Here is a 23,419-nt window from a genome sequence, read left to right on the forward strand (position 1 = left end):
TCCAGATTACTTTTTAGTGGTATCCTTGAAAACACATTCTAATGATCAGCTCAAAAGTCCTAGAGCATAACACAAATCTGTTTCATTGGAGCTCAGTGCCTTCTAACAGCTTACCTGCAACCCTCAGCAAATTCGCAAGTCCCAGGAGCTTAGCAGACTGCTTATAGTTTGTTGACAACTGAGAAAGACAGTCCTTGATGAGACTGAGTCTATCTGAACACAAACGCACTGTTGGAAGAAGAACCAGTGTTAAAGACTATATAAATGAATCTCACTGCCATATTTCTTGCTCAACAGTGTAGGTGAAGAAAGAGAGCTTGGAAATATATCTATAAACATAAAGTTAAGTAACACTACAACATATCCATCCACAGTCACAGACATCTTACCGCATATCACCTGAATTTATGTATTTATTTTAGTAATTTTAAGGTATGTGTCTGTAAGCTGTTTGAAAGGACCCCTTATTTTACTCATATAACACTCACAAAATAGCAAATTATTTGCCATGCACATTTATGCATGCTATTCAAGCAATCGCAAAGAATAAAAATACGCAGTACCTTGCAATGGTAAAATTTTCACGCCAAATTCTTCAAGGTAGCCAAGAGCACGAATGAGATCTAGCTCCTCCTGAATATCACTTGGACAGTCTACAATAAGTTGCAGACAGGATCTAAGTAGGAAGCAAGCAAATTTTTGTAAAAGCAGTTGAATAAATTCAAAGTCTAAATTTCTGGAAAGAGATAACCTCTGCATTCTTGAGTAAAAAAGAATAACTTGTTGTGCTTATGAAATGTCAGAATACTTGCTGGTCCTGCGCATTATAAATATTTGGCACTATGTTATGGCCAATTAAACATTTTAAACAAATTCTACTCTTCGATAGCCATACTCTTTTTCACATATTTGTAATAAGATCAATGCCTAAATCCTCTTGAATTTAGTTGTAACAGATTCGATGAATGAAAGACATTTGAGACATGTATTTACATACATAATTACTTAGGGAAATATTTCATAATCATTACTGGGTTTCAGCTTTGTCATATCCTAGAAGATAAACGTAAAACGTTGATTGGAAGCCAAACTTAAGGTCCTTGTCACAAATTCAGCTTCCTCAGCTAGATTCAGAAAATGAAAACAAAGTTGATAAAAAAAATATATAACATTATTCTGAAGATGAATTTTCGTATGCAATTATTATTGCTTTGTAACTTTACATAAAACTTTAAATAAAATATGCATGTATTTTATAAATATTATATGGACATGATCATATTTTATTTAAAACTTTCACTGGAATACTATGTTTATATGTAGTTTTTAGTAATACATGTTTAAGAAAAAATGGTTTGCAACAGAAATGTATAAATAGAGCTAACATTATATAATTGATTCTGTGAAAGCGAATGCCTTCCAACTTTGACCTAAGGCAATAATGCCTTTACTAATATGTATGTATGTGCTCACATGTGTCCATTTGGGATGGAAGAGAGCACAGCTGTGAATGAATAAGAAAAAAAGCATTTTCCGTCACTTTCTGATTAAGTTATATAGAACATAACCCTCTTAACTGAAGGTAAACTGCAAAAACATTCTTTTAAATCTTAATGGAAAATACATGATTTGTCAATCTATAAAGCAATTTTCTACTGAGGAAAACTTCCTAATGTGAAAAAGGATAACTAGTTACAAACTATTTGACTGCCTTACTTGGTTAAAGGCTGGTTTGCTGAATATCTCCCCAAAACGTGCTAACACACATACATGCATATCATCGAAGGTCAAGAAGATGAATTTATATCTTGAGGGGAAGAAAAATACTTGAATCTCTCTTGCAATTACTAGTTAAATGTACTCATGTCAAAGGGAAAATATTATTTAAAAGACATGTCTACCTTCGTAAATAAAATATAAATATTTTTGTTCGGTTACGTGCTTGTATGTTTTACATAAGTGCCTCAAGGAAAAAGAGAAACTCATTTGGATTAACGTGAAAAAACAAGATCAATGAAAAAATAAATTACTAGAATAAAAGAGAAAGGCTATCAATATTAAGACATACCTTTATTTAAAATATTTAGGTTAAGCCAAGGCATCAGCCTTTGACACAGGCAATATTTGACCACTTTACCTATTTACATTTATGTTGCTAAATACTTCCATATCAATTAACACAAGAATGAACACCCATACTGCAACCTCTACATGTAACACTGTAAGTACTGCAGTCTCCTTCATAGAAAGCTCTGTGTCTCAATTCCTTTTTGAAGAACTGTTTGGCTTATTTCTTGATTACAGAATCATAGAATCGTTCAGGTTGGAAAAGACCAGCAACCAAAGGATAGCAACAGTGCACACACACAAAGCATGGTGTGTGTGTGTGGGGGGGAAAATCTTACAGAAACCAGAGATATTGTTTCCATTATCACATAATTTTAAAGACAGAGAAATAGATCCATGTAAGATTCACAACACATTTCAGAGAAAAGAAATGTCAAGTTTCAACTGAAAGAGAAGTACGTATTTACATATATGATAATTGTAAATATACCTGGCCAAATCCATACAGCTATCAGTCAGACTGGTTGAAGAATTGAAATATTCTCTGCCAGCAGCCAGAACTAGTTCAATACTTCTCATATAGCTGACTTTGTACTGTGGTTTCCCTTTTGATGAAACTGGTTGATCCACTGACCAAGTACTGCAATGCATCATTTGCCCAGCCAGATTGATATTGTCTATACTGCTTGAGCATAAAAGACTTTCTGTGAATATCTAAAAGGAAGAATGGTAATTTAATAATCTGTAGCAACAGCTTCAAGTAAGCATATTTTCATTGTATGGAACCAACCCTTTTGAATAAAAGCATCTTTGAAGTCCAAAGAATACATTCAGTCCAAGCAGAAAATAAATTGTGGGAACATTCTCCTTGGTAGTAGTTATGTGTTTATTAAGTAAAACTAAAAATAACTATTATTTATTTAGTTCTACTTCCTGCAGGAAAAAATAAAAGAAAAAGAAAAAAAGCTTATTAACTGCCTATTTACAGTATGAGTTCAAAAAATAGGAGATCAAAAATTTACACCTATTTTCTGAGGTGTTAATGGGATACAGGTATTAGGACACTGAAAACATAAAAGAACAAATCCTATACTCCAAAAGAAACTCAAAATATTTAGAACTAAGTATATAACTTGTCTTTAATTTTGAATCAAGACTATCTTCAAATAACATACATATTAATACACTGTTATATCTAACACAAAACATTTAATTTCAGGTCAAAGTTTTGCCCACTGTAAGAAGTTTAATCTCAGTTCCTTAACAATTTTTCAGTATAGCTCAGTATAGGTCTAATGAATAGCAACATATGTACTTAGTCATTTCAGAAACTACTGCAGCTGCAACAATATGGCCTTTGCCAATTTCATAACAAATTGAAGTATTTCTTCACTATGATGAACCTCTCCAAACCATCTCATGTTCTACATTTGAGCACCAAAGGAACATAGTTCAGTGCTTCATAAATATTATACTATTTGGATCAGCTTCCATTTAATCCTCAAGGAACAGTGAAAAATGAAAAGTAATTATTAAAATTTCAAATCTTGGAAAATAAAATTGCCAGAGATAGAAAAGGCTTATTTATTCTTGTGTTTCCCAAACACTTTTTGGGAAAACTGGTGATTCCCAAACACTTTTTAGAAGTTATTTCCCTAGCAATTCAACATGCAGATGAATGATCTAAATACAAGTCATCAAGAGTTGATCCTCCTTCTTCCTTAACATTCACATACATACAACAATTTACTTCAGGACTTTTAGATATTAAATCTTTCTTTAAGAGGACAGGACTCATTCTGCGTACAATTAAAATATAATCATCTGGTCCAGAGGTTAAAAAAAAATATTAAAAAATTACATTAAGATCATGGCAAAGGAAAAGCTAATATTTTCACTTTCAGTGTGCTGTAATAATTTTTTTAATGCACTTTAAAATTCTATGTACACTAAGCCTTAGCTTATCACAAAACCATGAACGTCAAATACATCGTAGATCTTTGTGCAACTTCAAAGTTCAAGCTGCAGAGAAAGTCAAATTTTATATATAGGTTAAACCCCGTTTGCTTTTTTCCTTCATTATTTCTTTCTAATTTGCTTCAAAAACTCTTCCCAAGGGCTAATCAGATTGACAGCCATAAGCAATTAAATCTGAAAACTGTAATAAAAAAACTTGTATTAAACTTAAAAGATGTCAAGTTTTAAATAGATTTTAGTGGGTATGGCACTGTTTCTATAATAAACCAGTACAGTGAAGTGAAAATGGAAATAAACAGTACATTCCATGGAAAATTCTACATCAGTCTAATAGCCCTTCTTCTTTGCAAATAACAATGACATAGTTTTGGGCTGTATGTACATGGCAGGTTTATGGGTTTGTGTTTGTGTTTTTTGTTTGTTTGTTTGTTTTTTCCCTTAAAGAAATTAGATTTCCCTTCTCATATTATTTTACTTAATTGCATAAAGTAAAAAGCCCAAAATTATGCGTCTTGGGTGATACTAACAAACTACGTGTTTAAGAAATTATTACTTGAAAATAACATTTAGCTAAGGACTGCTTATTTTTCATTAAAGTGTTTGTAAACATATCTGTAAATGACATTATGAAGGTTCAAGAAGTTGACACAATTTAGAAAACAGAAATAATTCTAGTAAAAGATATTTTACAGGATATTTATTAGAGGGGCTTTTGATTAAACGTATTAACACAGGAAGTTTGCACTGACTAAAAATTCCATTAAAAAAATCAGTAGACAACCAAGTAATAACACATGAAAATGTATTTACATTTGTAAGCAACAATGTGAAATGAGAATTTGTAGCTTACTTGGGGCATAAATCAATGAGAAAATATAAAACTCACCTCATAGCAAGTATCTGATTGTAAGCATGTGTATACTTTCTGCTGCATGTCTAACATATCCTGGAGCAACTCTTTCCATTGTGTCTCATTGACTGATGGTTGCCTACAAACATTTTCAAAATTAAATATTCTATTTCTCAGTAAGTGTAAAGAAAAGCAGTAGATAATACTACAATTTCATCATAAAAATATGCTTTCTCAAAAGCCATTTCCATCTTTAATTGGACTTTTAACTAAAAATGATTTATAAAGACTGAAGACTTTTAATATTAACTACAAATTTAAACCACGTATGTGGGTTAAAATTGTTTGACAAAATCCAATAACCAAACTGTTTTTGCTGTTTGTTTTCTGTGGAATAAGATAGGTATCTGTAGAAATCCTTATCAAAATCCCCCAGTTAGTTTTGGTAACTTCCAACAGATATCAGAAAGCTGGAAGTGCTATCTTCCTGCTAACTCAGCAGAAACAGGGTAAAAACAAGTTTGAAACAGCAACTGAGGATCACTGAAGTGTTGTTTACTGTAGGCCAACTCAAAGGACTAATCGACTTTGTGCAATTGTAGAACAGCAGTGCAGTTGTTTTTGCTAAAATTCAAATTGTGTTCAGTTTCTTGACCCTCTGGAATCATGCGTCTTTATTAAACACAATATTTCCTATAAAATTTCCTATGTACCATCAAAACATTTACTAACAAAAACACTATGAAAGTTTTTGGACATCACCTTAAGATTGAAAAATCACTGTTTTAAGCTATACAAATTATTTCAGCTAGTAGCAATTTTCTCAAGTGATATTAGCTTTCACTTTTACAAAGCAAAGTGTCTCTACAAGGAAGTAGAAATATCAACATTTTTCCTACAAAGGCACTGACTTGATCTTTCTAAAAAAAGATTCCTAAAAAAGCTTTCAGCATGCTCAAGTTAAGTATTACCCTATCACCACCAATAAAACATTGTGCATGTTCAAGCAGGAAAAAAAAAAAAAAACACAATGATGGCTGCTTTAACCAGGATTCATTCTTTTTATCTGTTTATGCCAAGAGCTGTGTAATAATTTATGCACACTTAGAAGACCAGTTAAATAGGGTAGTTCTAATATAGAAAAATGTAAAAATTATACTGAAAATAAGAGGCATAATCAATACATAAAAGCAATAAATAACCCTGTTACAACAGCTCCTGAGAAAGCAAAACAAAAAAAAAATTACAAATCCTACACTTCCCATAAAATTAAATAGATCTTTAAGAACATCATTTACAACATGTTAACTTCACTGTACATCATTTTGCTGTGTTTTGCAGCAGCCAGCAAGCCTTTTAGGCTTGTTAACTTGAACACAAACACACTGAAACAAGTCTGAAGCAAGACATTTTCGTATGTGGAGAGTGCAGCAAAAACACTAATTATGTTAATCATCAGTTTAACAAATGTGTTTTATGTACTCTGTGTTCAATTTAAACAGCACAGTTCCCTATCATAAAAAAAACAGTTAGGTACACTCTCTGAAATTAAGTACTGTTCCCCTTACTGTCATATCCCCCTTTATCTCCAGTTCCCCTTTGAATACTAACTTGCGACCTGTGTGCCTTGTCAGCCTAATCATCAGTTTCCGTGCCTCCTCGGCATTGTCTTTTGTGTCTTTCACAAAGGAAACAGGTTTCTGAAGTCCATGCTTCTCCAACAGCTCTGACACACTGCAAATAAATGGTAAATATTTTTAATTTCTATACAGTTGTACAACTACCTCTGCTGCTGCTTTCCTAAAGCTGTTATCAAACAATGCATTGCAAATGCAAACAAACAGTGTAAAGTCTGTAACAATATGGATTAGCCACAGTAAAACTATTTACTTTAAAAAACTGCAGGGCTAATGCACAACACAATAATGTGATAAACTATCTTCACAGTTTTCAGTTTTTCACCAAAGTATTACAATACGTCACAATATATTTTAGAAATAACCTTCCTACTCCTCTGGAAAAAGACTTTTATTCCCAGCAAAGTGTTTGTGTATTTTTCTAATATTCAAAAAGCAAAAACCACTCAATAGTTTTAAGTTCTGAATATAAAAACCTTACAGATAATCATGTTGACATCTCTAAAACCAACATAAAAATCATAAAAAAGCAGCAAGAATATTTGTCATAATAAGGTTTTTGGCTATAGCCAGCAACATATTTAAGAATACATTATGTTGGCTAAATCAAATACCTCAGAATTTGTTCCAGTTCATCTACTGCATCGTGAAGAGAGTTAGTTATATCTGTTTCAGGCCTGCAAAAATACATAAGAAAAAAAATAATATCTTTGTATCTATATAATAAGAATATATCAAGATAAGCCGTACAAAGTTGGAAACATTCCTTGATAAGAATCAAATACATGTCTTTGCTTGTAAAGATTAAAACTGCTGGCTTCTTGCTGGAAGGATAACTAAAATTGAAAGGGTCCCTTAGTCTCCAAAAAATATAATGTCCCTAGACTTTTCACAGGATCTCTACCTGTCAAAGAAACTGGGAGAATACTTTGTATCTCCTCATACCTTCATTTCCTCAACAATTACCTGTCTTTCATACAGGTCTTCCATATGACAACCTTTCTCACGTGCTGATAAGTAGCAATGACTCACTAAGTGCAAGACATCACTAACTGTTACAAGACCAGCAAGATTACTAAGATAACATTATCATTTGGTCTCATTTCACCAAAATATAAAAGCCTAAAGAACTAATACAGAAAGAGCTTTGGTCTGCACTGCTTTAAATCATGTATTGTTACATAATTTAATAGTAGACATAAAGAGCACACACACATATGTATATACATACAGCCAGTATAATTCAGATAGGAACAGAATATTCCAGTAAAATTACATACCCTCTAAGGATGTAGCAATTATTATTGAAGTATTACTACACAACAATATTTAACATCTAAAATATTTACAAATAACTAGCTGAAAATGCTTACCCATATCCTCTTTGTGGAAGGCATTCCAAAATATCATAACAGAGAGCAAGCTGGTCATCTCGTTCACAACTATAAATACATTCCAATGCTGTAATCATAAGCTGGTCTTGCTCAGGTATAATTTTTTGCTGACACTAACAAGAAAAGAAAGCATTCCACTGTATGTATTTTTTTGTTTCTAATTAAGCAGTTGAGTTTCTTCTGAATATAGAGAATATCTAAATAAATAAATCTCCTGGTTGTTATCTGTAAATCCTGGACAACAACCTAGTGAAGTTCCTTTTGAAGTTACAAGATCTAAAACAACCCAGCTAGTTTCCTACAGTGCAGATAGCTGAAATAGCTCTGGTCCTTCATTATTTCATTATACGCTACTTGAATTTAAGAGGTAGAGAGGGTACAGGTCAAAAGAAAGGAACTGCTGCAAACATTTGTCAGATTTGTTTAACATGTACAACAGCAGCAATACATATAAAAAGGGATATGTTTTTCCTTCAATGGTTGATTTCTGTCCATACACCTGGAATGTTCAAAGGTATGCAAAAACATATGGTATATGCACTAAAATAATTATTTAAATTGTACAAGCAGCATGAAATGGTCACACAATATAACTTCCACCCTTGCTCACTGAACTGCTGTCTCCGTGGCTCCCACTGTATTCTTTGCATTTGTTGGGGAAAGAGAAGAAGGGTTGCAGGGGGAAATCATCTGAAATCTAGTGATAGTAAAATTCATTAGGAAAAAATCTTAGGGAGAACATAAAACTGTCTCATGCCCAATTTTTAAGAAATGCTTATGCCAAAAATTTATTTTAAACACATCACTAGGAAATTACTGCAAGAGCATTTACAATAATTTTTAGCTCTAATAGGTCAGAATAGTAATTACATTAGCTTGGCAGTCTCTTCAATGACACTTCTGATTAATGCTTTCTAAAACACAACAGTCCAAAAAGAAGGGAAAGAGCATAGAGATGATCTATCTGCTGTAGAAAATGTACTAATCCTGCTTTTGAGTTGACTTCTTCAGTACAAGAATTTCCCAAGAAACCAGTAAAGTCATCAAGATTCTATACTTACAGCAGGTTTTGAACTCTGAAAAATCTTCAGAGGCAGAGTCAGGTCTTCCTTTGCTAATGTTACTAAATATTCTTTGAAGAGTGAATTTGCCAGACCAGGGGACTGATTTTCACAGCGGTGGAGAAAAGGGATCATCCACTGATAAACATTCTTCACGTATTTTTCATCAGAGGACTGTAAAGCACCATGAGTTACAGAGATGGGAAAAAAGAACAAAGTCAGTTTTATTTCCCAAAACAAATGAACAACAAAAACACAGAACATTTTGGTCAACAAAACTGAAACAGTATCTCCACCTATCACAAAATAGAGCTGAAGCCTAACCTTTGCCACTGCTGTGCAGAGCACTATGTCATGAAATACTGAAACAATTCATCATCTTACTGATACCAATGGTGTGGGAAGACCAAGCTGTACATGAGTAAAGCCCATTAGCTGACAAATGCCAAGCTCTCCTCCTTTTCCTACAGTTTCAGGATGAATGGAAGATTGGCTTCCATCCCCATCAGACTAGTATTACTTCCAATATTTAAGAATAGCTGCATGAGCTCCTCTAGAGCACACACATTCTTTTAACTATTTCAGACCCCTGTTCTATCTGTAGGTATTTTCCAGTCTTTCCACAAAAGATGAGATTTCACCTGTTCTGAAATGCCATGCACAGGTTGAATATAAAGATGAAAAACACATATGCTGCAGAGACAAATATTAAGATTTTTTCACCAACATTTACAGACATCAAAAAACATCCAAGGAAAACATCCAATGTGTATCTGCAGCATCACTGACAGCTACACTGAAGATCCTACAGAAACGGACAATGAAAAAGCAATTCACAGCTTTAACAAGCTTTGACTTTTATTAGATTTATTAATGTTTGATCCTGTGTCTAGGATGGAAGAACAGGTCTTTAACAAAACTAAACGATTAAACTTTTTTTTATTTTTAAACAAAACAAACAAAGGCCCCCACTAAGTGTTAGATTCCCATTGAATTCAAGGTGGAGGCTCATTAGAAAAACGTCAGCCTCTAGCACTATCTTTAAGCACATGGGATTCTAGGGTAACCTGAACTACTGAAAATCAAGGCATACTTAGCGATCTGTTCAAAATACTTACGTTTTTCATCAACAGTCTAAGCTTTTCAATGTCCTTCATCTCTACTAGTTCCTTTAAAGTTAATGTTCGATCACCATCAGTCTCATAAACTACTGTCTCAAGAGTGATCAGGTTGTCACAAAGCACCTGCAGACCAGGGATATTCCTCTCCATGCCAAGACGAACAAGGGACAGAGCACAGTCCACCTGAAAAATAATTAAAAAAAAAAAAAAAACCTCTGCTGTGCAACTGTTTGCCAAAAAACAACTTCAAAAGTCCAGTCTGTGTCCTGTTTGTGTAACTCTCTTCTTTCCTTGTTCCCCTTGCTCGAGAGGGGATTCTAAATTCCTAGAAGTTTTTGTTGCCTATTTCAATATGGATTGCTATTCTCAGCTTTATAAAGACCAAATAAAATGCTTACCCTTGGTGGATGATGCCATTACAGGCCTTTTGGCCATGGTGTGCCCTACAGATGCACATAAACTAGAAAAATACCTTTTTTGATTCTTTCTGTAGGTCATACAGAAATAAGGCATCTCATCTTTCTCCATACATTATAAACGATTGCTTGAAACTAAATTTATCAGTTAACTGACTGAAGTTATGTGTATATCTGTGTGTAATGTGACTTTTCTAGCTGTCCATGAATTACTGATTTTAATTGGTGCATTTCATTCCACAGAATATAATCAGTGACTGAAGACACCTTTACGTGAAAGATTCTGCTTTGATTTCTAAGAATGCAATATTGACTGTATGTATTCAGTGAGGCAGACAAAAGCTTGGAACAGTAGAGCACAATCTCATTTATGTTATTAATTTAATTGATCCTTGGAAGTTGCTTTTATTTCCATAGCTGCTGATAGGCTGTTAATCACAAGGAATTAAGATTTAAGATGCCTGAAAAACTGCAAACTTGAAAAACAAAAGAACTGGACCAGAACTAACCTATATTGATACTTCCATCCAACCTTTTTTTTTTTTTCATGCAGCTATATGGGCTTGAGAAGCAATAAACCAACAGAGCACATGAGCTCTATTTGCACTGCTTATCTTTACCACACAGGACTTCACACATTTTTAAAACATAAAGAAAATAATAATGCAGAAATAAGCTGCCTGATAGTTTCACAACCATACAATAAACCTGCCAAGAAGTAATTGTGACAGTATGACACAGAATCATAGAATGGTTTGGGTTAGAAGGGACCTTAAACATCCCCTAGTTCCAACCACCCCAGCATAGCAGGGTCACTTCCCACCAGACCAGGTTGCTCAAAGCCTCATCCAACCTGGCCATGAACACTTCCAGGGATGGGGCATCCACAGCTTCTCTAAGCAACCTGTTCCACTGCCTCAACACCCTCACAGTGAAGAATTTCTTCCTAACATCTAACCTAAATCTACACTCTTTTCAATTTAAAATGATTATCCCTTGTCCTATTACTATACCCCTGACAGAGTCCCTCCCCAGCTTTCCTGTAGCCCCCTTTAAGTACTGGAATGCCACTGTAAGGTCTCCCTGCAGCCTTCTCTTCTCCAGACTGAACAACCCCAATTCCCTCAGCCTGTCTTCATAGGAGAGATGCTCCAGACCCTTGATCTTCCTTGTGGCCCTCCTCTGGACTCGTTCTAGTATAGCCATGTCCTTCTTGTGCTGAGGACCCCAGAGCCAAACAGTCTAGGTAGTCTCACAAGAGCAGAGTAGATAGAAGGGGAAAATCCCGTCCCTCGACCTGCTAGCCATGCTGCTTTTGGTGCAGCTGAGAATGCAGTTGTCTTTCTAGGCTGGAACCACACATTGCTGGCTCATGTTGAGCTTCTTGTCAACCAATATCCCCAAGTTCTTCTCAGGGCTGCTCTCAGTAATTAGCATTTGACAGTGACATTTCTGAATGCCATATATCGGTATACGACCTAATGCTATGTGACACCATAAACCATGTTTCCTGATACACATTCACAACGTTCCCTCCCTTTACTTAATTACAAATACAAGACACAATGGTAAGCAGACTTCTTCGACTAAAAGTGTTGTCTGCTATGGTAAGTCAAGTGAAAGAGAATCTACAGGCTTCCTGTTCATTCCTATGGATTAATTATTTACCTGACTGAACTTCAGAGCAAGCACAAGTATGCTAAAGTACTTGGGAAAAAGCATCCCATTAATACCCATTAAGATAGGCTTCTACTGAAGAATACTGATCAGCCTGAAACAGCCATCATTGTTTTCTCGCTGCTATTCTCACCTGCATGGAATATTTTTCAATTTCCTGTGCTCTGCTCAAATACCAATCAGTCACAAGCTCTACTGAAAGTTCAGTAGTCCTGTACTTCAGTAATTCCGGCTGTGTTTCATAGAGAAATTCGCCTTCATCTTGTAAAGTTGGTTCAACAATCATCCTTAAAAAAAAAAAAAAAAAAAAAAAGTATGTTTAACTATAAGCATATATTTACTTATATTTTTTCACATTAGTCTTCTTCATAAAACTTTAGGTCATTCTGAAGAAGAACAGTACAAATCAACCTATCATTGCACCAATAAGTTGAGGGGACTCAAAATGCCAATCCCAGTATTTACTTTTATCAGCAAAGTAACTAACTGGAGATACCAAACGTAAGATGGATCACAAAAGATCGATTCCTCTCTACTAAAGACACAAGTATGCTTAATTCATGCTTTCCATCTGTTATTCCCACAAAAAGGCAGTTACATGATCCATTAATGTAGCTACTATACTGTTATGGTTTACAACTTCCAGTAAGATACTCTTCACAAAATCACAGTGAACGTAACAGCATAACATGAAAGACTGCTTGGTCTTCCAGTCTCATTAAGAAAGCTCAAAACACAAACTAGTGTGCACAAAAGTGAGAAATTAGACTTGCTATTTACTGCGTTTTAATTTACCTGCATTCTGCTTTTTCACACCAGTCTTCTTCACGATGTTTCTGTTCATTCCAAGGAACAATTTTCAATGTTCCCTGCTTGTAACTGGTATAACAGAAAATGGAATGCAAATTTATTAAAAAAGTGAAAAAAAGTGATGAATTAATGGAATACAAAGCACATGCAAGTATTTCACTGAATTCATGATAAGGATGTCATTTGATTACAGTGCCAGTTCCTTAAATTTATCACTTCTTAATGTAGCTATACAAGTACGATTTCACCTGTAGGATATTATCTGTACAAACACATATACTACCTATACCATTTAAGTAAACTAAAAAATTCAGTATCATCTTTTTACTTTGTCTTTGATAGAAGTCACTACAAAAGAATCTTTACCACTTCATGGTTAGTATCCTGACTTCATACGCTACCACAGAAGACTGAATGTGTGAAAACCTACAATCTTCACAGTTTAAAAAAAAAGTAATTTTTCAAATTTTAACACAAATCATTTTATTCAACCAAAGCAAGATATGCCCTGCTGTACTGATCTTCTCAATTAAGTTTAACATGGTTTTCTGACTACTAACACCCGCAGTGAAACATTTTCTACATGTTGAGGTTGAAGAAAAAAGTCCATTTGAGACAGAGATTAAGAACAACACAAGTTATTACTAGAACGATTAGTTACAGCTTGCTATTGTAGGCTAGTTGTTTAAGCAGCATGAAACCTGAGAAAACCATACTGAGACATGCGGAACATAAACTAAGTTGAAATAGAAGAGCCTCATTTTCTCCCGACCCTGATAATAAAAAGCAATAGTAATACTGCATGGACAATCCCTATTTACAAGTTAACTGATACTCCATTGAAGAGCAGTAGCGTTGTAACATAGTAGCTTAAAAAGAAACACTTTTCCAATACACAAATCAATTTCACAACATAAGAATCAAAACAAAAAACTGTAAATCAGTAACTCCACCTCAGTTAGTAAGTCATTAAATGCATATAAGGCTATTTAACAAAGCATCTAACAGCCCGTCCTTGTATACACGAGCATTTTTCCAAGGTCACCCATCCTTCCTTTCTCTACTTTATGCACAATAATATTCCGTGTTTTATCCATTGTGATTCCAACCTTCCAGATGATATGTGCAGTAGGAACAGAGAAATAAATTGACCAGCAGGCTGCTAAAGTGAAAAGAGAGGAAGTAAAGATGGAAAACAACTAATTCTTATGTCTCAGGTATAGTAACACCTCCATTTCAACTCTAGTTCAGCCACGTGAAGTTGAACAAAGGCCTCCACAATTACATTTTAATCAGAAAGAAGCATTACATCAGGAGATGCACAGATTTCAGGTGTTTTGTGTTTTTTTTTTTAATGTCTTCAATAACAAATATTGCATTATTTAAATATTAATACATAAAACTGGGTATATAAACTAAATGAATAAGGGACACATGAGAACATTATTAGCTTAGTGGTATGGTTTAGTGGAGGACTTGTTAGTGTTAAGTCAGAAGTTGGACTAGGTAGGTGATCTTGGAGGTCCAACCTAGGTGATTCTATGATTCTGTTATTATGGAAAGCTCAGTTCATAAAGAACAAGCTGAAACATCAAAGCAAATAAAACCCAGTGTAATAACATTCCCTTCTAAAATAGAAAATCAAGAGCAGCTCTTTATATTGTAATCAAAAATGCTCTCCTGTATGTCCTATTAAACAAAAAAGGAAATGGGACAACATTTTACTATCCAAGACTACTACTTTTCATAGGCTCTCTAGTAGTATTTTTCTGTCCACTTCCCAGTAGGTTTGAGAAGGTATTTCACATTGGATTGTGTTGTCTGTCCTAATATTAACACAGCTTACTAAGGTGGGGGGGAAGACAGCAGAAAAGACAAAAGTTGCATTTTAGAAGCCATTGAGAAGCTGTTCTGCAGCTTTCCCTGCAAAATTGTCATCTAAGGTATCCTACCAGCTATCCTTCAGCCATAGACAACTCTAACCCCAAGCATTACAACTACCCTTGCAAAACAACAAGAGGAGATTTTTGGACAGCAGCTCTGATTTCATGTTATAGACAACATTTTCTCTCAAATTTTGCTACAAGTAATAATACTGTAACTGCTGTTCTGCCTCCAAGAATTGACTTTTTGGGGGCTAAATATGCTGCTGCTATCCCTCAATATGAGATGTGAAGAAAAAAAAATAGCAACTTGCTGAGGAAGATCTCAGTCCATTACTACTACCAAGCTTTTCCCTTTGACAATTCCTCTGTTTCCCTTCCCCTTACCTCCAAAATCCATCAAGTGAGGAAGCAATGTACAATTCGGCCTCCCTACTGAAAAGGATGCAACACAGAAAAAGTGGTAAAGTGCAGAGACAAACAATTTGAATGACCACAGGTAAGAAGTGTGTGATCATTCCTTTTGTGAAAGCCTGAGCACATTAAGAAATGCTGGAGGAAAGAAAGCAACCAATGTGCGTTTTTTTGTTTTTTTTTTTAAACAAAGTTGCTTTCTTTTTCCATGTCACTTAAATAGAAAATGGCATTTCACTGTTTTTACTTCCTACAACATGGTAAGTATCGACAAGACTAGCAGGGCCTCGTTCAAAATGAAAAGCAGCAGATACTAGCTTATACCATGTACACATAAGCTCTTAACTACCTACTGCCCAACAGAGGATAAAAAAATGAGTATTTGGTTTCACAATTAGAAAGTCTTCAGAATAAAGAATAAATAAAAAAAGCACCATAAAGTTTACTACACATCTAGAAAATACCAAGTTCAGGAATATTTGAGCCATATATTAAAGTTTCTTGAGAAACTTCAGGTAAATGTGGCAATGTGCTTGTCCATACCACTTTTTTTCCTCCCCTTTCACATTGCCTATTGGCCATTTGTCTTCTAGCCAAATCTACCAAGACCAATCTCATGTTTCGCCAAAGGGTTTTTGCAGGACTGAAACCTACAGTTGTCCACACACATCAATTCAAGAAGTTCTATAAGCTTACTTCAAAAGTTTTTCATAAAAGCTTATTAGGAGACTTCACCACAAAATACTGAAGAGTAGACTTTTTGATTCATATGAAAAAATCATCATGCAGTGCAGTCTTGACTGGAAACTTTCATTCCATCTTTTTCCCCTTCTCACAGCAGAAAAAGTTAAATACTTTGAGGCAGGTGTATGGAAAAGCGACCAAAAATTCTTTTGAAACTATTTTCTGCTCTGGCTTGATTTGCCATTTCAAAAGTATTCAGGTTCACCATAGGAATACACTTAGAAGGTAATTTCAGATTTTTAACGTTCTCACCAAGAAGCAAACAGCAATCAGCACCTATGTTCTCTAAATGCTTAAAGGAAACAACGTTAAAAAAGAATAGGTTAACTGTGAAGTATCTTATCCTAGTAGAATTAAGCAATTTTAAAAAGTCAGTCTTAACATACATGTTTCTTCTCAAGCTAAATTCACAAAGCACACACACACATGGAGCTAATTGTTTATTTCACTCACCTCCTCAACAATTCTAAAAAAATTCTCAAATCCCTCCTGTCCCCTATTTGATTGCATTCTGCCTTCCTTGCTTTCTCCCCTCATTGTGAAGAGTTTAGAAAATCTCTTTGCATATTAATTCTAACACAAGGACTGAAATAAAGCAATTTTGCCACTAGCAAAGGATAGATCAAGGTATCTAAGCATTTTACAAAGTCAAAACAAATATTAAAGAGATGTATTTAACTCAACATTTATCACAAGGCTTTTTCTTTTTCTTAAATAATTGTTATGTTTTAGCATAGATTCCCCTCTTCCCCCCAACCCCTGTTTACCCCATAGCTCTGTATCAGTAACTACAACAACATATGCAGAAAAGGGTAACAAAACTCTGGGAAAGTAACAGCGATCAGCTGAGAAACAGTAAGTTTAGAAAGATTTCAGGCATTAAAATACCACAGCATTCTGCAAACCCAAAAGCACTGAATACAAATGAGACTGAGAAGAGGAAGAGATAGGAAACTAAGTATATGCTAAGAGACAGGGTTTCCATTTTTCTACCATTATTTTGTTTACAATACACATGCAGCAAACTCAGCACCACTGGAACACATCAGAACTACCACATAGAATACATAAGTCTGCCTGGTGTGGAAGGAAATTCAGCATGCACAAGTAGCTTGCTGTATGGGGAACATACAGTCTATGCTACTGCCTCCAGCATTCATTAGGCTCTACGTTTATGCTATGCAACTTCACCACTTTGCTCTAGAAACTGAAATTCTAGGTCAAAGACTGTACTTAAAAACAAAATGGGCACCCGAAATTCCAGGTGCTGGAACAGATCTCTATAGTCACTAAGGCAGGCATCCTTTTCCAATTAAAAGAAACTTGTCAGGTGCAACATACCTAACTCCACACAAAGATTACCTAGGAGTTTCTTTTTGTATATCCTTTTTTCTTCTACTTCTCTCAGCAACTGTTTCTCCCATCCTTGCCCCCCCCCCCCCCCCATCTATTTTTTTTTTTTTTAACATTAGAGTAAATATGATTGGTGCTCAGTAAATTGACAAATTAGGGAGGTATTCAACTCTATTTCTGCAAAAAGAGCTCATTTTTCCTTTGTTGCTTTTTCCACTCTATTGTTTGCATTGGGTTGCCAACTCTTCACATTCTTTGCTCTGATAAAAGAGACCCATGCTATTGTAGTTTCTGTACCTTACCAACTGCATTCATTCAAACCTGCAGATTATTTTTCTCTCTAAGGACAATTCTTTCTATTGCCAATGGTAACTTTGTGTTTGGTTAGTTGGTGTGTTGTGTTTTTTTTTTTTCCTTCTTTCTTTCAAGCATTTCATTCAGAGGAACTGTCTGAGATTCTTTCAGCTGAGGATTTTATTTATTCTAGTTTTCCTTTGTAAAACCATGCAAATTGAATCCAGCCTGGAAAACAAAAGTCAGTTCACCTCAACACACTTATGAAATAGTATCTTTTTGCTGAAAGACACGTACATTTTTAAAAGAGTGGGTTTTTTTTTCTTCAAACTATTTGGGTAGCAGATGAATGTTTGCCTTTTTTAAATTTATCTCTCATTGCCTGAGAAAAAAAATGAGAAAATACTAATTTTCTATTTGAAAGCTTGCATGTTACATACTGGAATAGAACATAATGTATTTAAATGAGACAACAGGTACTGACTGATATGTTAAGAGAAAAGCTATATAGGAAAGATACTGAACAGCAAAATAAGGTAGTATTTCCATCAAATGTTTTGTTATCCACTCAAAAATTGTTTGAAAAATGTACTTCGTAATGATTTTATTAAATTTTATTTTTAAATATTCTCCACTATGTTTTGTGATAAGCAATATAAAATACTGAACCTTCAAATATTCTTTTAGCCCTGATAGCACTTGTATGCCTACCAGAATTACCAGCTTTCGTATTTTACTGTATGTACTCTACAAAGGAGTTTAGACTTCATATTAAAATTATTTCTATAATCCCACTATGCACCGATATGAATGCATTAAAATAAGGCTAAATAATACAGGATTTGCAAGGGAAATTTTATAAAGTATTCTTTTTCATTTTAACCCAGAAACTCATTTGGCCAAGGTCTGTATTCTTAGAGAGCAACCATGGAATCACAGAATATCCCATGTTGGAATGGAACCAGAAGGATCATCAAGTCCAACTCCTGGCTCCACACAGGACCGTCCCAAAATCAGACCATGTGTCCAAGAATGTTGTCTGAACACTACTTGAACTCCAGCAGACTCAGTGCCATGATCGTTGCCCTGGGGAGCCTGTCCCATTGCCCAACCACTCTCTGTGAAGAGCTTTCTAACACCCAGCCTGACCCTCCCCTGTCCCAGCTCCATGCCATTCCCTCGGGTCCTGTCACTGTCCCCAGAGAGCAGAGCTCAGCACCTTCCCCTCCGCTCCCCTCGTGAGGGAGCTGCAGGCCACCATGAGGCCTCCCCTCGGCCTGCTCTGGTTGGGGATGAACAAACCAAGGGATCTCTGCTTCTCCTCTTATATCTTTCCCTACAGACCCTTTGCCACTTTCATATCTCTCCTTTGGACACATTCTAATAGTTTTGTGTCTTATATTGTGATGCCCTAAACTGCACACAATACTGGAGGTGAGGCCGCACCAGCCCAGAGAGGAGTGGGACAATCCCTTCCCTCAACCAGATAGCAGTGCTGCACCTGATGAACCCCAGGGTATGGTTGACCCTTTTAGCAGCTATGGCTCACTGTTGACTCTGATTCATCTTGCCATTGACCCAAGTCCTCAATCTTTTTGTGGGGCTGCTCTCCAGTCTCTCATTCCCCAGTCTGTCCATAAATCCAAGTACAGAATCCAGTATTTGCTCTTGTTAAATTTCATATATTCCCTGTTTTCAATGGGAAAATCAACTCCAGTTTCTGTTGCTCTGCAATTCTTACAGCTCTGAAAATTTTATGATGTTAGAATTACTCTAGAACTGCAGATGAAATACAGTAAGAAATGCATCCCAGATACACTGTCTGAAACAGCTATGATATGTATGCATTTGTATTTTTCATACTGCATGAAGACATGGGGTAGTTTAGTAATGAATTAGCAAATGCAACTACAGAATTGACTACGTATATTTTTAGGTTTCCCATTACTCAACATATTACATGACACAAAAGCAGTAGGCAGAGAGAGAGGCATTTCATTTTCAGAGTATCCATATGATGTGAAAAATTAAGCAGCAGTGAAGCACAGCTAGTGCCTAAAACAGAGTGCCAAAAGCATCAAACAGTTTGGGAAAACTGATCCACATTAAATAGTGGAAAAGGTATACCAGCAGCTTTTGGCTGCCACAGTTAGCTACACTTCAGAATTCCTACGGTGCGCATTTCAGTGACAGGTCTTTTGAAGCAACTCCGCCACCAGAGAAAAATGTGCTATCTGATTTCGCATAAACAAATCACATTACTTTTTAATGATTTGGTTATCCTCATATATAATCTGGAAAGAGAGGAAACTTCGTCCTAAAGCAACCTGGACTGAATAATCTAAATATCAGAAATGTCAATCAACATTATTCAGTGACACTTCAGAAGCTTGCTTGTTGTTGGTAGTGGTGGTGTTTTTCCTTGATATATACAACTGAAATTGTGAGGCAATAGCTTTCACAAAATCAAAATGGGCTAACTTTAAAGACACAGCTGAACTCCCAGTCTGCCGCATCATAGTGAAAATACTTCTTTACAAATATACATTTATAAAGCATAATGAATGTTTGTGGAAGAAATTTGATCATAAACTCCATTAAAAAAAAGGATATAAACAAGACAATAACAGCAATATAATTTCAGAGAATAACACTGAAGCCAAGTCAAGGTACAGTTCAGGAGTACGAATGCAAAACAGTATGCATCATGGCAAATTAAGGTAGGATAAGTTAGGCACAAACACACCAGAAACAAACAGAAAATCTTGTTAAGTCTACAAACAACACCCACAGTTGTACACATCCTATACAGTAAGGCATTAGAAAATTGCTGCTGGGCAACCCTGTGACCCACACCCAGCTGAACACACCCAGCCCCCCAGATCCCCAAGCATCTTGATGTCTCTCTTCTGAGCTTGCTCCAGTTCACTGATATCTTTCCTGTACTGGGTGCCCAGTATCCTAGATGCAGCTGAACGAGTGCTGTAGTCTGACTGCTCCATCTCCTGGCTGTGCTTCTGTTCATGCAGACCAGGACACTTTTGGCCTTCTCTGCTGCCAGGATGTGCTGCTGACTCATAACCTGCTTGTGTCTACCAGAACCTCAAGGTACTTTTCAGCAGAGCTGCTGCCCAGACAGTCAGTCTCCAACCCTTATTGTTGCAATGGTTTCTTCACATGCAAAAGCAGGGCTTTCCTTTTGCCTTTTTTGAATAACCTTGTCTCTCTGAATGGCAACTCTACCTAAGCATAGCAGTTCTTGTGAAAACTCCCATCTCCCTTGTCAACAGCTCATGTTCTCCATAGTCCCTTCATTGTTTCAAGTTCTCATTCTCATCTTTAAAAAAATCTGCAAGACTAATACCTACAGTAACTCACCAGCTTACTTTCTGCAGCATCCTTTTAGCCTAAGTGAACTGTCCCTGAAGATCCACAGATCCCCACACAGGCCTGCTTTAAGAAGAGCTTCTCTTCTTCCGAACCACTGTTTTAATTTTTACATAGACCACAATAACTTTCTTCACTCCTACCAGAAGTCAGTCCAAAGAGGAGACTGTATGCTGTCATGTAAATTTAATCTTCCCCTCAAAACTTGATTTTCCTAATTCTCAGTAGGAGGTGAGATTTGTGATTTTTTTTTTCAAAGCAGATCCTTGAAATTAATATTAACTACATTGATCCTCTATTTCTGAACCACTTTGTGTTTTCCCCTCTTTCCCTTAGTGTAAAGGACTGCATATAAATAAGAAGAACAGAAGTTTTATCTCATGGTAGTGCTATAAAAAGGAATACAAACAAAAAAGAAAACTGACCACAGGATGAATTCTTTAAAGATGAACACTTCTGAGCTACTTTAAAAACAAAAGCAGTTCAGCAGAAGAGAAGAAAAACTAATAGAAGAGAACTAGTAGTCTATGTTCAACAGTTCTGTAGATGTTCAGTCATCAAACCGATTACGTACTAAGAAAAGTAGACGTGAAGACAGAATCACTTTGTTGAAACTGCAGTGCCACAGGCAATAACTAAAGACCTCATTCAGGAGAAGATAACATCCTGCAACGGCAAAGTTAACTGCTTACAAACCTCTCAGTTTAATTACATAGTATTTTTCTGTTCACAGATGTGAGTCTACTGCATGGAATTTTTCAGCATTTAAAAGCTTCACTTTATGTTTTTAAAAGATATTTCCATTCCTATCCCAGAGTATCAGCCAAATGGAGTTCATTCACAACTCTCCATTAAAAATTCACTGTAAGCCATGACTGAAAAACAGTATTTGTAGAAGTTCAAAGTTAAAAAGTGACTTCTATATGTTTCTCCTATCTTAAAGTGAAGGTTTTTACTACTGGTGAAGTGTGCAATATATGAGAGTTATGGCTATTGAGGGAACCATACATTTGAATTTCCCAACTTCTGTGAGTCTTAAGTGTGAACAGTAATGTTGCAGTATAACAGTTAAATGTAATAAGGATAAGAAAATTAAAAGAAAATGAAAAGATTCAGGTTATGTATTTACAACAGCAGTAAAGCATTATATTCCTATGAGATCGACTTTAAAAACCTGAGGGCAACAGCCTTAACCATAAACTAAGAATGCTAGCTACAGTTATTAAAATAGAGATTAGAAAGAGTTATCAACTACTCTGAATGCCTAAACTTTTATAACCTTTACCCTAGTTGCTTTAACAGATACTCTGCACCTGACGGATCTTTGAGAAGAAGCATGAATCCCAATAACCCAGACCTATTACAGATTCAGAAGTCATCATTATACAAGAAGCTAAGAAATAATATGAAAAGTGAAAGAAGTAGAAAAGCATTGCATTACAGAAAAACATTACAGAAATAGAAAAAAATCACAACCCTGCAAAAACACATTACTAGGTAACTTCAGTCCATCACAACGTCAGTTTGAAGTTGACAGGCATGTAGAGCCATGGGTGTATCTTAGTATTTCGGATTCCTTCTCAGCTTCAGAGAGCTGTTGCGGTTATGTAACTCCCAGTCCTTTTAAACATTCTCATGAATGCATAAATCAGTCACTATAAACCTGAACAGTTCTGAGAGTGATCACCAAAAGGTGCTAAGCTAAAAAACATGCAGCAAAAATTATGAAAAAAAAAAAAAAAGATATCTATCACCTGAGATGTTTTACAAGCAGACAAAGAAAAAAAATGCATGTTTCCTAACAACCTGGCCCAGAAGACAAAAAAAAAAAAATCTACACCTTATCTTTGTTACGCCAACTTCTTTTTGACTGATTAAGCCTTAAAGTTTTTTGGGACACCAGACTCTACTGCCATCCTAACACAGATAACGTGCCAGTAACAAGACAAAAACCTTCTTTATGCTCTATAGGATGCGCTAGCAAAACAGGCATTTCTTTCCCTGAGTACTTAGAGTATACTACCTACAGCTTAACTCAAGGCACCATGCAAAAATGAAATAACAGTCATAACACAATCTTTACAAAAATATTTCTCATAGGTAATGCATTTTCCAGATGCAGCACTTCTACGTGCATTCACATTGGTGCTGTTGTACAGCAAACAGTTAAGTACCAATGCCTTTCTGTTGTCAACAGCTAAAGGTGCCTACTTGCACTATCTCACTTGTCCCATGCTCGAATAAAGCAGCACCTACTAGCATTCTCAAGGTTCTTCCTCATCCGCATGACCCTAGAGATGAAGGAACACAGAGCAAAGTGTTGAATTTCCAAAA

At 35.6% G+C, this 23,419-nt stretch overlaps 1 protein-coding gene across 3 annotated transcripts in view; it reads right to left on the bottom strand.

Annotated features, from left to right (window-relative positions):
- NBAS (NBAS subunit of NRZ tethering complex) overlaps positions 1 to 23,419 on the bottom strand; it is a gene marked incomplete at its 5' end in the record, with an annotated part of 190,930 nt that overhangs the window by 125,297 nt on the left and 42,214 nt on the right. For all 3 annotated transcript variants that reach the window (XM_082757307.1, XM_082757308.1, XM_082757309.1), the window contains 11 exons: positions 115 to 228; positions 564 to 676; positions 2,558 to 2,781; positions 4,931 to 5,033; positions 6,506 to 6,628; positions 7,146 to 7,208; positions 7,905 to 8,038; positions 8,987 to 9,160; positions 10,105 to 10,290; positions 12,334 to 12,487; positions 12,996 to 13,079. In XM_082757307.1, coding sequence (XP_082613433.1) covers positions 115 to 228; positions 564 to 676; positions 2,558 to 2,781; positions 4,931 to 5,033; positions 6,506 to 6,628; positions 7,146 to 7,208; positions 7,905 to 8,038; positions 8,987 to 9,160; positions 10,105 to 10,290; positions 12,334 to 12,487; positions 12,996 to 13,079 — 1,472 coding nt within the window. The remainder of the gene's footprint in view (positions 1 to 114; positions 229 to 563; positions 677 to 2,557; positions 2,782 to 4,930; positions 5,034 to 6,505; positions 6,629 to 7,145; positions 7,209 to 7,904; positions 8,039 to 8,986; positions 9,161 to 10,104; positions 10,291 to 12,333; positions 12,488 to 12,995; positions 13,080 to 23,419) is intronic.

Source organism: Aythya marila (assembly GCF_965140915.1).
Source record: "Aythya marila genome assembly, chromosome: 3".
Taxonomy (NCBI): Eukaryota; Metazoa; Chordata; class Aves; order Anseriformes; family Anatidae; genus Aythya; species Aythya marila.